Raw genomic sequence first — 13954 nt, forward strand, 5'->3', positions numbered from 1 at the left:
CATCCTTTATCCAGAATTCCAAAATCCGAAATATTCCAAAGTCCAAAATTGTCCACATGGGTGGATGATAGTGACACCTTTGCTTTCTGATGGTTTAGTGTATCCAAACTTGGTTTCATGCACAAAAATATTTAAATATTGTATAAAATTACCTTTAGGACATGTGTATAAGATGTGTATGAAACATACATGAATTTTGTGTTTAGACTTGGGTCTCATTTCCAAGATATCTCATTATGTGCATATGTGCAAATACAGGTATTCCAAAATCCAAAACATTTCTGGTTACAAGTATTTTGGTTAAGGGAGACTCAACCAGTATTTTGGTCATATTGAAGGTTGGCATTCCCTTCCTCCTTTGCAATGACCAAAGCTCACGTGGACTCACCAAGTCCCTCCAACAGCACCCCCACCAGCCATTTTGTGGCTGGTGGAGAGCAGAGAGGAGAGAATTGTCTGGCAATGTTCCCATAGTGAGACAGGCCAAAGACATCACTTGGTGGACCCTGGTGGAAGATGCTTTCTATAACCAGATGCTTCTTTAATTCTCTCCACCACCTACATTGGGAGAGGGATGCCGAAAGAATATAGTGAGTCCTGTGGCTGGGGAGAGCCATGGTGGAGTTCCACATGCAGAACTCTTATGCTACATGGATCTCATATAGGATCTCAGACTCAGGAAGGTCAAAGAGTGGTTAAAGGATGGGTTTGTCCCCATGTTCGTAAATGGAACACTTATGAATAAAGTGAAAAGCCTGTAAATCTGAATCAGGAGAGTGGCCATTCACCACTCACTTTGGATTGATTAATTAATTATTAGGATATGGTTAGATCAAGGAGAAGCAACTCTGCCAGCAACTGTTCACAAGGAGGACAAGTTTATACTTAAGAGATCTACTGCTATGAGGATAGGGAACTTTTGGCTGTCCAGATGTTTTGGACTCCTGTTCCCAGAATCCTTAATTAACATGGCCAGTGGTAGTGGTAGTTGTTGTTGCATCCCGTCATGTCATTTCGCATTATAACGGCCCTAAGGCAAACCTCTCATGGGGTTTTCTTGGCAAGAGTAATTCTGGGGAGATTTGCCTTTGCTATCCTCTTAGGCTAAGAGCATATGGCTTTCCTAAGGTGGGTTTTCCTGACCAAGTAGGGATTCGGATCCTGGTCTCCAAACTCCTAGTTGAACATCCAAACCATTACGCTAGGCTGGTTCCTGGGTATTGGCCCTTGAGTTTATTGGCTTACAAGTGTATGAGTTCAAACAAAAATCCACCAAACAGTGATACCTTTATTGGCCAACTGAAATGCACAGTATACTTGTTGCAAGCTTTCAAAGCTCCACTGGCTACTTCGTTTAATTTTCTAAATGGCCAATAATAGCAATAATAATAATTATTTATTTATAGCCCGCCTTTCTGTGCAACACAACCTGGGCGGCTTACATGTTAAAACACAGAATCCATTGCCTAACAACCCACCCCCAACACAGCCACTCCTGCATATTTTCTGAAGTGTATGAGCTGTAGACCAAAATACCTGGAGGATCAAATGTTCTTGCTGTATACAAAACAGAGACACACTAAAAACCAAAGAAAGAGCAAATATGTACCTTTAGTTTGCATTTGGGCACAGACACATTTCTGGCTTCTGGCCCACATTTACTAGCTTATTGAAAACCTTTTTCTCACTGGAGCCTGAAATGAATTCCCTCTCTTAGCCCCTGTCCCTTGCACTTTCCCCATCCAACTGTCCCTCCCCTATTCTTTCCCTTTGCAGCTGGCAAGATACCATGGATGGAGCCATCTCGATGTCAGCCGGGAATTGCCTGTGGTGTTAAAAAAAGAAAGAAAGATACAAAACAAACAATAAACCAGCAAAAAAAATGCTCCCCTGCTTCCAATTTCCTTCCCTTATTCTCTCTTCACCCACCCCCATCCCATCACTGCTGCTTTCTGCTTACTCATGGGGACTGTAGCAACACATGCAGCTACCAAATACAATCTGCCTTTCCAGAAACCCTTACCACCAAAGTAAAGTAGGGGAGTAAGAAAGGAACCTACCAACTAACCTTTAGCTATTTTAGTTTATCCTTCATTATTTTCCATAATGTCCATCAAGGAGTCATACAGAGAAGCATTTAACATACTTGCTATTCGTCAGTGTCCATTTTATAGGATTGTTTCCTTCTGGAAAGGGTACTTGTAGTAGGTCTTGCCAAACTTTTGGGTCACTTAAGGAAGAATGTAGATCTAAAATCCAGAACGACCACATACTCAGAATAACGTACTCAGAAAGTTGGTCAGAAAATCCAGCATGATAGTAAGATCCTCAACCAGAATCCAAGTATGGATCTGACAGGTTCACATAGTTTCAAATTCCTTTGAAGGATCCAATCTCTTAGGAACATCGCCGTCAGGGTCCTAAAAATGGAAATAAGTCATATTAATCAAGATAATAGCATTCTCACTCCATATGCCTACTTACAATATTGGGGTCAGGAGTGAAGGAAATGCAATAGATCCTACAGGTGGACATTTATTATTGTCCTGCACACTTTTATAGTTGTAACCATCATTGGTTAATTGTCATTTTGAAATGGAGGATGTGCTGCAGATTTAGTTCCCTCTTCATTTGCATGAGGCACGCATTCAGGAATACTACTGAATTCCTGGAAAGGAGCTAAAGCTGCCTCCCTTTCCTGGTGAATCCAGAGTAGGGGAGGGTTGGCCTTTCCAACAGTGCTCCGGATTTCAGAATGGGATAGACCCAAGACCCACTAGTACTTCTCCCCTCTCCTAACTGTAAAACTATTGTAACTAGCAGTTTGTTGCCCAAAATCTGTTCTTCAGTCTGACCTCATGTTAGGCATCAGGGGTGTAGCTGTTGTGCGGGAGGCAAAGCAAGAGCATCACACACACACACACACAAATTCTTTCCTCCATTAAATTTTCCTTCAGTCTTCTAATTTCTAGCATTGGAGTGACTTAAAACTGCTGTTGAACATTTAGGAACACAATTTCAGTATTGAAAGAAACAGGACAGGCACAATTTACCAAGGGAACAAGAACATAACAAATATATGAGTTCTAGATGTTAAGGATGATTAGCAACTCTGCATTGCTAGGAACCTGGGAGATGAAGAAACATTTCATTTGGGGACCAGGTTTCATATTTATAGGGTAAATGCCCCCCACCCACCCCTGGTGTTACAACCTTGGAGGTGACTTCTGGCAGGCCATTTTACTTTGTACTCCTGAACCTACTAAAAATCCACTGAGAACTGAGGTAGCTTTCAAAGTGCCACTCCATCATCCCCATAGCCCTGGCTTGGTCTTCTATTTTTTTGGCCAACTTCCTGAGCAACCAAGCCTTTGGCTTTTATATAGTGATTAGCTTTAAACACTTGTCCTTGCATAGGGAGGGGGACCTTAGCTCATCAGTGGAGTCCCATAGTGGCTTGGAAACTCGAGCTTAAATTTCAGCCAATGACCAAGACTGACCCAGACAGCAGGACCCTTGAGCATGTCAGGAACTGTAGCTTGGTAAGGGTGGGGAAGATTTTCTGTCATACTACTGTCAAGTCACTTTATGCTTGTAGTGGAAACATAGAAGACAAATGTCCCATTTCCCTCTAGCATTTCCTTTGTTCAGTTCCCGGCACCCCTGAGCTGCTAGTGCAGAGGAATACTGAATGATGCATTTCTAACATAGGCCTAACGGCCAAAAAAATAAAGGTGCTCGCTCGCTCAGCCCCATGCTTTTCCAACTCAACCTGCTGGCTCATCCCTGCTCACCCCTTTTCTGTGTCTTAACATCTGCTTTTGGCCAGGGCAGGGGCAAGAGGGCAGCTCTGCGAGGCATGGATGGAGGCACCAATGACACCGCATGAACTCCTTCTCATCAACCTCCTCTTCCCTCGTCTCCTCCCCCCAAACAGCAAGGATGGGCCTCAATACTCGAAAGTTTACCGTACTGTTGCAACAATGCATGGGGTCTTTCTTCTCTTCTCTATCCCGAGGCTGTGATGAGAGGCATCGTTCACTGTCTGTTTGTGCTGTTTTTGCTTTTTCTGAAGTCACTGTAGTTTCTGGGGGTTGGAGGGAGGGAGCGTTTCTTGCCTTGTCTTTCTTTCAGCATGAAAGCAAGCCCTCCCCACTCATCTCTGCTTCCACCATCCACATTTTGCATTCTCCCAAACAGGCTTTTTGCTACATGTGCCGGTGGCTGCAAACCATGTCCTGTCTTACGTTTTCATCCACACAGCACCATGTTTTTTCCCAAGAGGTCAGCTTGCCACATTGGGGCCATGGCTTGGTTGTCAATCAAGTCTGATGGTACTGCCAGCTTCCTTGAAACCAAACAATAAACAGAAACCATGCCCACAGATGAATTTCCTTTTTGAAATCCTGGTTATGGTTGATTCCTCACCAGTGCCACCCTGTTTGGGCAAGAAAAATAGATAACCAGCCTTTTGTTGAGTTTCCAGACATTTTAAAAATCCAAAGGATGCTACAATATCATTTTATTCAGCCTTGCCCGACTCCTGAGGTTGTGCCACATTAACCAATTATAGAGTTAGGAATCCACCTTAACTGCCATGACTGCATTCTATGGTATCCTGCGGTCTAAAGTATGTTGTTAATGTGCTTTCAAGTCAACTCTGACTTACAGCGATCCTATCCTATGGTTTTCTTGGCAAGATTTATTCAAAGAACTTTACCATTGCCTTTCTTTGAGGCTGAGAGAGTGTGCATTGCCCAAAATCACCCAGTGGGTGTCCATGGCTTAGTGAGGATTTGCATACCCGTAGGCTTGCCATATCCCGCCTGGGGGCGGGACTTTCCCGGTTTGGGGCGGGTCCACATGGTCCCGCCCCGGTTTGGCCCCACCCCCAGGATTCCCCCCCCAGCGAGGCCCTGGAGGCGGCTCCGTGATCGCGGAGTCCTCCAAGGCCTCGCTGGGGCTTGGGAGACGCTGTCTCCCAGGCCCCAGGGAGGCCTTGGACAAGGTTTTAAAATGTAGGACCTTTTTTTTTTAATTTCCTGGCAAGGAAATTTTTTTAAAAAGGTCCTACATTTTAAAACCTTGTCCTACATTTTTCCCAGTTTGGAGGTGCTCGGGGATGGCAACCCTACATACCCTCCACCATTTAAGAGGTGAAAATTGGGATGCATATGGCCAAGCAACCTCAATGTATGGTCAAGATGGCAATAGCTGTCTTGAATCCCATTTGGGGAGAAAAGCAGGATATACAAAAGTTATTAATGAGGAAGAAATAGCCAGTGTGGTGCAATGGTTTGAGCACTGGACTACAGCTCTGGAGACCAAGGTTCAAATCCCTGCTCCTCATAAAAAGAGGATGAATCAGGATTGTCTTTGCTATATTAGTACAATTTATATCCTGGTCTCCAGTAGTCCCAATTCAACATTCAAACCATGCTGGCTCATTTACAGTTTAGGGAGGTATCATGATGATAAAGTGGAGGTTGTCATACTTTGGTCAAAGCATGAAAAGTAATCACTGGAAAAGACAATTATGTTAGGAAAGGTAGAGGGAAATACAAAAAGAGGGAGGCTGTATGCTAGATGGATCTATTCTATTAAGGAGCTCATGTGCATGAATTTAAAGGACCTAAGCAGAGCAGTGGAAGTCAGAAAGTCCCATGGGGTCACCATGAGTTGGGACTGATGTGAGAACAACAAATTCAGAATGTTCACCTGGGAAGCACTGCTGGTGCATCTGACCACACTACAACCCCCAGGCTCCATAGAATGCAGCCATGGCTGTTAAAGTATGAATGGGCCCCTGGTCCATATGTGTTAACTGTGGCTTCCCTGGTACTTGAGAACAGCAAGCAAACACCAAACAAATAGGGAGTTTGCATTCAACTTGGTGGTGCACAAATTGCAGAGGCCTAGTTTGATTCATATCATTGCAGCAAGGCAGGTGATGTGCTTACAATTCCTATTTGGCACAGGAAGAATTGACATGAGCAGGTCATAATTTCTGTCCCCCATTTACTCTTGAGTTTTAGAGCCAAACTACCCAGGAAATAAAATAATGGTTTTTTGTTTTGTTTTTTTGGTCTGTTGTTCTTTTTCACCATTCGGCCTGTGACAGTTTTTTCCCCTACTAAAAATATCCCCTCCCCCCCCCAAAAAAAACCCCCCCCTAACAAGTAATCCTGGGAACTGGGGGCGTCTGGGTTTTGGTTCCCAGATGTTTTTTACTGACCGGAAATCCTAATGGACCCAGCTTCTGGGCAAGTAACGTATAAGAAGAATAAATACATGGAACAACATCCCTAACTGAGCAGTGGTAGAATGATGCTCTGGGTCCCACTACTTCTCAGTTATGGGTGGCTTCAGTGTGTCATTATCAGCTCTGATGAATCTACCTACAGATTTAGAATTAATCTACCATATAAATGCAGATTTACTGAGAAGCCAAGCTTAGGTACTTACCTGAGACATTGACTCAGCTGTCAGCAGGAGAAGTAAAGAATGCTGGAACCAAAAAGGAATAGCAATAATTCAACACATTCAAATCAAATTTAAGACAGACATTGAGGCTGCATAGTGCAGTTTGACACCACTAAAGGCTATGGTTCAATGCTATGGAATCCTGGGATTTGTTGTTGATATCTCACAAAAACTGCAAATCCCAGAATTATATAGCATTGAGCCATGGCAGTTAAGGCAGTGTCAGACTGCATTATTTCTGCAGGTCAGATTAGACCTTAGCCTCAGGATGTTTTTTTTTTTTAGAGGTTAATTCCTCAAATTAGCCCAATGCACTTCAGCAAGAAAAAGTCATATGTTAAAGAAAAAGGAGGAGGGACAGGACATATGATACAGAATAAAAACTGGAAGGGGTTCCTGTAGTTTAAATGGTTGTGTAGATTATCAAGAACTGTTGTTTGTCTTGCAACCGAGTAACAAGCAACATCTGCTGATAATTAATTTTTTTTACACAATCATTAAAAGTACAAGAGTCTTCTCCAGTTCTGGCAGCCCTATATATGAATTAATAAATGTAAGCAATTATTATTAAAAGTCTTCGGCCTCATCTGTCAGAGAGCTCTGGTGCCTCTGCCTACAGATCCCAGTATTCTATGATTCTATTCTGTAGAATAGAGTCATGGCAGCTGAAGTGATATCAAACTGCTTTATTTCACCAGCATGGAAACACTAGTGGCAGAGAAAGCTCGTTCCCACTATAGTATTGATTAGGTTGAAAATTTGTCTGATTTCTTCAAGCTCCTTTTGTGAGGCTGTGGGAAATCCTTTGGCTCTCACACGTAGAAAGATCAGATTAGATTTATCTGCCTGTGGCATAGTGTCCGTTACAGACCAGGACTGTATTCAGCCTGGGCTAGATATAATCCCTGATGCAGGAATTTGCAAACCCACTCCTTTGCCATTCATACCCACAATTTATTAAGTGGTAACTTACCACAGTTTGCATGCAAACTGGATGGTCTCTGTTGTCTTGCATTGCCTAACAAGATGTTCACTTCTCTCCTGCTTCCCTCGACTTCAGGTGCGGAAGTATGAAGATCTTCACAGCATGTTAGGACAATTCAGATCATTGACTCTTGGCCAAGTGGTGATATGCACACGATGGTAACTTGCCACTTGGTAAAGGAGTGTATGAATCCCTATAGGACAACTTTAACCAGAACTGCTAAATAAATAAATAAAAAGATTTGGGTCCTAGTTTTGTTTTGCTTCTGTCTGAAACCAAAAATCAATGGGCAGCATTCCAGTGCTAGATCCATATTTCTGTCATTGCTGTCTATAGCAATGAGGAGTACTGATTCTCTTCTCACAGAAAGTATGACATACTGTACATCCACTCAAACTCCCAGTACAGAAAATGTTAACTAAGGAAACACAGTTCACTTGTCATGTTCTCTCTTACTACCACCATATTTACTTGCTAAACAAGATTTGGGGATCTCATCCAGTATTTCTGCCATTCCTGCATGCTTCTGGATTGTGCCCCCCCACACACACACTTTTGTTTGTATTGTTTTGTATTGCTTTGGTTTTTTGTATGTCTCTTCTAGGCCTTCTGCTCACCCCAGCCCTTTAGAAAAGGGGCTGGATTTGGAGTGTATAAAGCATGGTGTAGCATGAAGAAATTCAAATGCATGCGTTTTTGCATACAGTCTTGTGCCTCCATTCTCCTTCTGTTCACTGAGCCTGCAGCCTGTATCTCTTGTCCATCAACAGTGTTTTGGGCACTTTTCAAGATGGACAACTCTTATCCCTTTTCCAAGAAGACGTATGACACAAGACATCCCCACCCTTCTTCCACATCAACATCTGCCAGGAATTATAGGCCACTAAACAACCATACTAGGAGCAAAATGTCCTAGATTTTATTTTGTTTATTTTTTTGCCCACAAAACACTGCAGGAGCAGGATCTTTCATTGCATCAAGATGAAAGTGGCAGCAAAAAAAAAAAAGAAAGAAAGAAAGAAAAGAAAAGAAAAGAAAAGAAAAATGCTGCTTATTTTATTTATGTGCTAACTTTCCAAACCTGAAAGATGCAGCAGCAGGTCCATTCTCTGCTCCTGAAACCAGAGCAGTGAGAATATTTTAAGCTTTCCCCTGAAGCTGGGGAAAACAGCTGCTGGCAAATCACCATCTGATGAGTTAGCTGCTGCCATGTTCTTAAACAGAGAAGACATTTAGAAAAGACCAGATGAATTTTAAAAACCAGTGTCAACCTAGATTAGCATAGGGGTGGTGCGAGGGGGTAGTCAGCAAGAAAGACCAGCGTAGCCAGGAAATACTGTTCCCCCCAAAACTGTCTAAACCAAAAAGTCCAAGATTTTTCTTATGAGAAAAAGTAGATACACATTTTTCTCCTCCCGATCCTGCTTTACTTTAAACTCATTTCTACTCTGCTCCATGCAGAGCTGCTAGATTGTTTACACCTATTATAAAAGGTGTCTGGCCACCTACCACTACCACACCTTTCCATTCCATTTCGCCATTCCCATTTCTCGCCTCTTCTTCCATTGATGGCTCTTATTGTTGATTTGTTTTGTTTTTCCTTGCTCTTTCACACCCCTCCCTTTTTCCTTCAACCCCCTGTTCATTAATATCTACCATGAACCATTAAAATTTCCAAAATATAGTCAGGCCATGGGGGGGGGAAATAAACTGTTTATCTTGCCGAACAAAGGAAAGCAACATAGGCTGCCGTTATAAGTGATGAGGGAGGCAGGTAGGCTGACAGTTTCTTGGGATCCTGGAACTGCTATAAAAAAGAGAGCATGTTACCCATGGCAGAGCAGCTGTTTAACAAAAAGCTGACTTAGATCTCTTGGCTTTGGCTTGCCATAAACTGTGGAAGGTGGATAAATGCAGTGCTTAGCGGTAGCACAGATGAGGTCTAGCTTTAATATCCTCTGTTAAAAGCTCTTCGTGTACATTGCCATCATAGCACTGGTTGTAATCATAATTCATTTCTCTTGGTACTGCTAATTCTCTAATTGGACATAGAGACACTTTAGCGTCCTCACCAAGCTGCAGTTGCCAGGATCTTTTGAGCATTAAACTGGTATAAAGCTGTGATCATCTTGACCTATAAAAGGAGCTCATGGGGCCCAAACAGACAGGCCAAAATAAAGCTACTTCGGGTCACTTTGGAGGTATGCTGTTTAAATGATGCATGCGTCCTAAGAGGCTGGAAGCTGTGCCAAAGCCACGTTCCAGTCCTAAGGACTGGAGCACAGCTTTGGTGCAGCTTCTGGCCTCTTAAGGTGTGTGTGCCATTTAAACAGCATACCTCCAAAGTGACCCAAAGAGCTTTATTTTGGCCTGTCTGTTTGTTAGCAAGGCTGGGAATTAATTTACTAGAAATGCCTTCAGGACAGCTACTGATAGCAACTGAGCTATAGTGCCTTGTCTCTCATGGCCAGGAATTTATTTATTCAATTTATATCCCACTTTTCTCCCATATGGGACCCAAAGCAGTCTAAAGCAGAGTGAGGGAGAGAGTTAACTGGTGGGACTATAGAGTCCCATCCCATCTCGTCAGTTGTCCCTTTGACCAAGACAAGATGGCAGAGGGTCATCAGTTAGCAAAATCGTCAACCACAGCCTCACATTGGGTTCAGCAGCTGTGAGTCAAGCTCTCATTCTTTCTCTCTCCTTCCTTCCTTCTGGCCTTCCCTGCAGATCCGCGTAGTGAAAGCGTTCCGTAGCTCGCTCTACGAAGGGCTGGAGAAGCCAGACACAAAGACCTCCATCCATAACTTCATGACGACGCCCGAGTTCTTGATCAACGACTACATCCACAACATCCCCCTCATTGATGATACAGACGTGGAGGAGAGCGAGGGTCTCCCGAGACGGCGCTTCCGGGCCAGCCCCCCACCATCCCCCAACAAGAACAACAATGCCATTGACAGCGGCATCTACCTAAACACCGATGTCAGCAAGACACCTACCTCCTCGTCCAGCCCAGTCAGTCCGCTCCACAGCATGGAAACCTCCCTCTAACACAACCCCACCATGCAATCGGTCAACGTGACTTTGTGCACAGCAACAGGGGATGTCCGGTTCCTCCTGGGAGATAAGGACTAGCTGAGTGAGTCAGGAAGGAAAGCGGGCAGGAGATGGCCTTTCTCCTCTTGACGCTGGAGGCTTTTTTCTCTCAGTGGGGTACAAATGGACACGGTTTCTGCCACTGGATGGCTCAGGCAAATAGAAGAAGAAGAAGAGAAACTGAGTGGATTCTATGAAAGTGATGAGACATACTGTGTGTGGGGAGGGGGGAGATTTGGTTTTTTTCAGAGCCACCCGCGAAGGGTTTGGGCTGAGTCCCGGAGGGTGTACAGGAAAAACCACCCATTTCTCTAGTCTGTTCTTTGTTTCTCTTTGGACACAAAACACACTCACCAAACCCACGATGATTTCCCCATTTGGGGGGGTTGCTTTGATTTATTTCTGGGACCTCTATTCAGTTTGGGTTTTTTTTTTCTTCCTTTGTCTCCAAAGTTTAAAAAAAGGAACTATATTTGCACCGGAAAAAAAAGAAGAAAAAAAGAAAAAAAAGGAATAATCTAGACATCTATTATCCTAAATATATATATATATGATACCAACCGACAGATGTATTAACAGACCTCCTGACCATAACGCATGCCTGTTATCAAACCCTTCTTTCTTCTTATCCCCTGTTCCCTTCACCTGATGGAATTTCAGCCTGGGGCAATTTTGTTTTGGTTTTTTTAAAAAAAATCATTGCTCGCTGTAGCTTGTATTTTATATCAGGGTTTGCCGGGAAAAGAACAAGGATTATATCCTTTAGGGAGGGGGAACTGACCATGGGGCAGATGCTGAGTAACTTAAAAAACAGAAGCACAGTAGGGCACAGTGGTGCACAGATGCAGAGTGACTTAAAGCAGGGCCCTGTTGTAGTGACACCAATTGGGAAGCTCTGGGGACAGGTCTTTAGAAACAATAGGACACCCCCCCCCCCCCAAAAAAAATGGTTCCTCTTTTCCTTTACTAATGCTCAGATCCAAATGCTTCCTCTAGCTTGTAATTTTAACCAAACTTCCAAGAAGTATCTGAAGAGTATTAGGTGGGAAGGTGGGAGACCCTATTATATTGTTTGGGGATTCTTCATGCACTAAAAGAAAGAGGAAACCTATTTTCTAGTATTTCCAGTTACGAACTCAGACCATTAGTCAGGGCTGCCCGATCTGTTAGTCAGCAAGTAACCTGGGATCTATCAAAAGTGTATTTCTCAGAATCCTATCTTTCACTTCCAATACAAAGTCATAAATCCCAAGCTCTTGTGGAATTAGAGACCATAAAGGCAGTGATGGCAGGTGGCTGCAGTGCCCATAGTTACAACAGAGTCGTCCCTCCTATGTGACTTCTACTCCGTTTGACTTAATGACACAGATTTATATTCAGCATGATTCCAGAGTTCAGTCATGTTACCATGCCTTCAAAATGCCCTTTTATTTGCACTTTTGGGGAGGATTCCTTCCTCCTGACCCAATCACGGTACATGAGGACTCTGGGCTGGGAGAAACAAGGCTCCAGGAGGTTAGGACACCTCCCAAAGACTTTTTTAGAACAGATAGTTCATCATTACATTCTTGTAAAAAAAACAAAAAACACCAACGACCTCACATAGTCATAGAATCATAGAGTTAGAAGAGACCTCAACAGCCATAAAGTCCAACCCCCTGCCATAGAGGAATACACAATCAAAGCACCCCCGACAGATGGCCATCCAGCCTCTGCTTAAAAACCTCCAAAGAAGGATATTCCACCGCACCCCAAGGCAGCATATTCCACTGCTCTTACTGTCAGGAAATTCTTCCTCATATATATATGTGACCCAGGAAATCCAAGTTCAGCCCCAGCAGTTCTCACAACCAGAAAATCTCACAGATTACTTTGAAGACCTTGCCCACGAAGCATGGCAGGGCCTTCAAGATAAGGCACCCATCCTAAATAGAGGATGTAGGGTGCCAGTGATGGAGAGGCAGAATGAGAGAGAGGCACAAGTAGTCAGTTGAGCACAACCCACTGAGAATTTTCCTGTACAGATACCGCTGAGTGCTTTGAGGGTTTTGTGCAGCCCCTGAAAGTTCAACAAAGTCTCTTTGGAGGATTTTCTGGTCCAGTGTGAGCTTTGTATTATTTAGCAAGAGGGGAGTGCTTCTCACTTGGACTTCCTGCCTCGTGCACCAAAATGGACAGGACAACTTTGGAGATGGCAGAAGCAGTTGCTGTTAAACTGAATGTATTCCTGGCCCATGTTATGCAGATCCTATGAGTAGTGCCGTGAAGCATGCACTTCATATATTTACTTCTATCCCACCCTTCCTCCAAGGAGCTTAGAGTAGTTTGCAAGGAGTGATTCCACGTTACAACAGCTCTGTGAGAGAAAGCAAATCAATGATTGTGAAGTTGAAGGCTTTCATGGCTGGCATCCATAGTTTTTTGTGGTTTTTTTGGGCTATGTGGCCATGTTCTACAAGAGTTTATTCCTGACGTTTCGCCAGCATCTGTGACATCTTCAGGAATAAACACTTGTAGAACACATAGCTCAAAAAACCCACAAGAAAACTATCAATGATTTGCCCAAGGACTCAAACACACTTCATGGTAGAGTGAAGATCATCCTTGTCTTAAGCATGATACATTAAATGATATACCTTTGTGGCTATCATATGCAGCCCTCATATTTTTAAGAGCCCTCACTTTATTGCAGACTAAGCCATAGAAAATGAACTGGTATAAGTGCAACCCCCATATCTTCGAAATTCACTTGCCCACATCTGGAAAAAAAAATGTTCTCTCTAGGCATTATTAGGTCCTCCAGTGCAATTCTATGGTCAATTTCTGGCCTAAGTATACCATAGAATTGTGCAGGTGGACCTAGGAATGCCTAGAGGAAATGTTCTCTCTAGGCATTTCTAGGTCCTCCAGTGTGAATCTGTGGTACGCTCAAGCAAGAAGTTGTCTTATTGAAAGTAATAGGGTTCCCTGTTATTCACAGTTTCAGGTACCCATGGAGGAGTCTTGGAACATAACCACCATGGATATAGGGGTTGTACTGTACTGAGGTGTATGGCCCAGCGACAGCACAGTAGTGACTAGTCCAGGGGTAGGCAACCCTTTTGAGTCGGGGGCCGGGTTGCTGTCCCTCAGACAACTGGGGGGCCGAAGCCAAAAAATAAATAAATAAATAATTTTTAAAAAATTAATGCAATAAATAAACCGGGACAAATGTAGGACAAAATTTTCAAATGGAGGACACTTTTTAAATAAAAAATGGAGGACACGTGAAAAAAATTGCTGATTTTTTAAAAAATGTTAAGATAAATGCATGTTTCTGAGGCTTCTATAGACAATTGCCCCACCATGCCCCTCGCGCGAGACGCCAAAGGCCCCGGCGGCAATTGG

The 13954-nt window shown here is 43.4% G+C and overlaps 1 protein-coding gene and 1 long non-coding RNA gene across 6 annotated transcripts in view; one reads left to right on the top strand and one right to left on the bottom strand.

Moving 5' to 3' along the window:
* ATP2B3 (ATPase plasma membrane Ca2+ transporting 3) overlaps window positions 1-11502 on the top strand; it is a 99641-nt gene extending 88139 nt beyond the window's left edge. For 2 of the 3 annotated variants that reach the window (XM_042451151.1, XM_042451149.1), the window contains one exon: window positions 10199-11502. In XM_042451151.1, coding sequence (XP_042307085.1) covers window positions 10199-10522 — 324 coding nt within the window. In that variant the 3' untranslated portion in view covers window positions 10523-11502. The remainder of the gene's footprint in view (window positions 1-10198) is intronic. The other variant, XM_042451150.1, reaches the window with a different exon arrangement.
* On the bottom strand, window positions 1139-10554 carry LOC121922142. 3 transcript variants are annotated; one of them, XR_006102106.1, is made up of 5 exons: window positions 10471-10554; window positions 7457-7687; window positions 6466-6507; window positions 3974-4438; window positions 1139-2420 (listed from the first exon to the last, which is right to left on the bottom strand). It is a non-coding gene; the product is annotated as an uncharacterized LOC121922142 (long non-coding RNA). The 3 variants fall into 3 exon arrangements; XR_006102105.1 differs by having other exon boundaries at window positions 3969-4438; XR_006102107.1 differs by lacking the exon at window positions 7457-7687 and having other exon boundaries at window positions 3969-4438; window positions 10471-10525.
* Window positions 11503-13954: the final 2452 nt, after the last annotated feature.

Source organism: Sceloporus undulatus, chromosome 2 (genome assembly GCF_019175285.1).
Source record: "Sceloporus undulatus isolate JIND9_A2432 ecotype Alabama chromosome 2, SceUnd_v1.1, whole genome shotgun sequence".
Lineage (NCBI taxonomy): Eukaryota > Metazoa > Chordata > Lepidosauria > Squamata > Phrynosomatidae > Sceloporus > Sceloporus undulatus.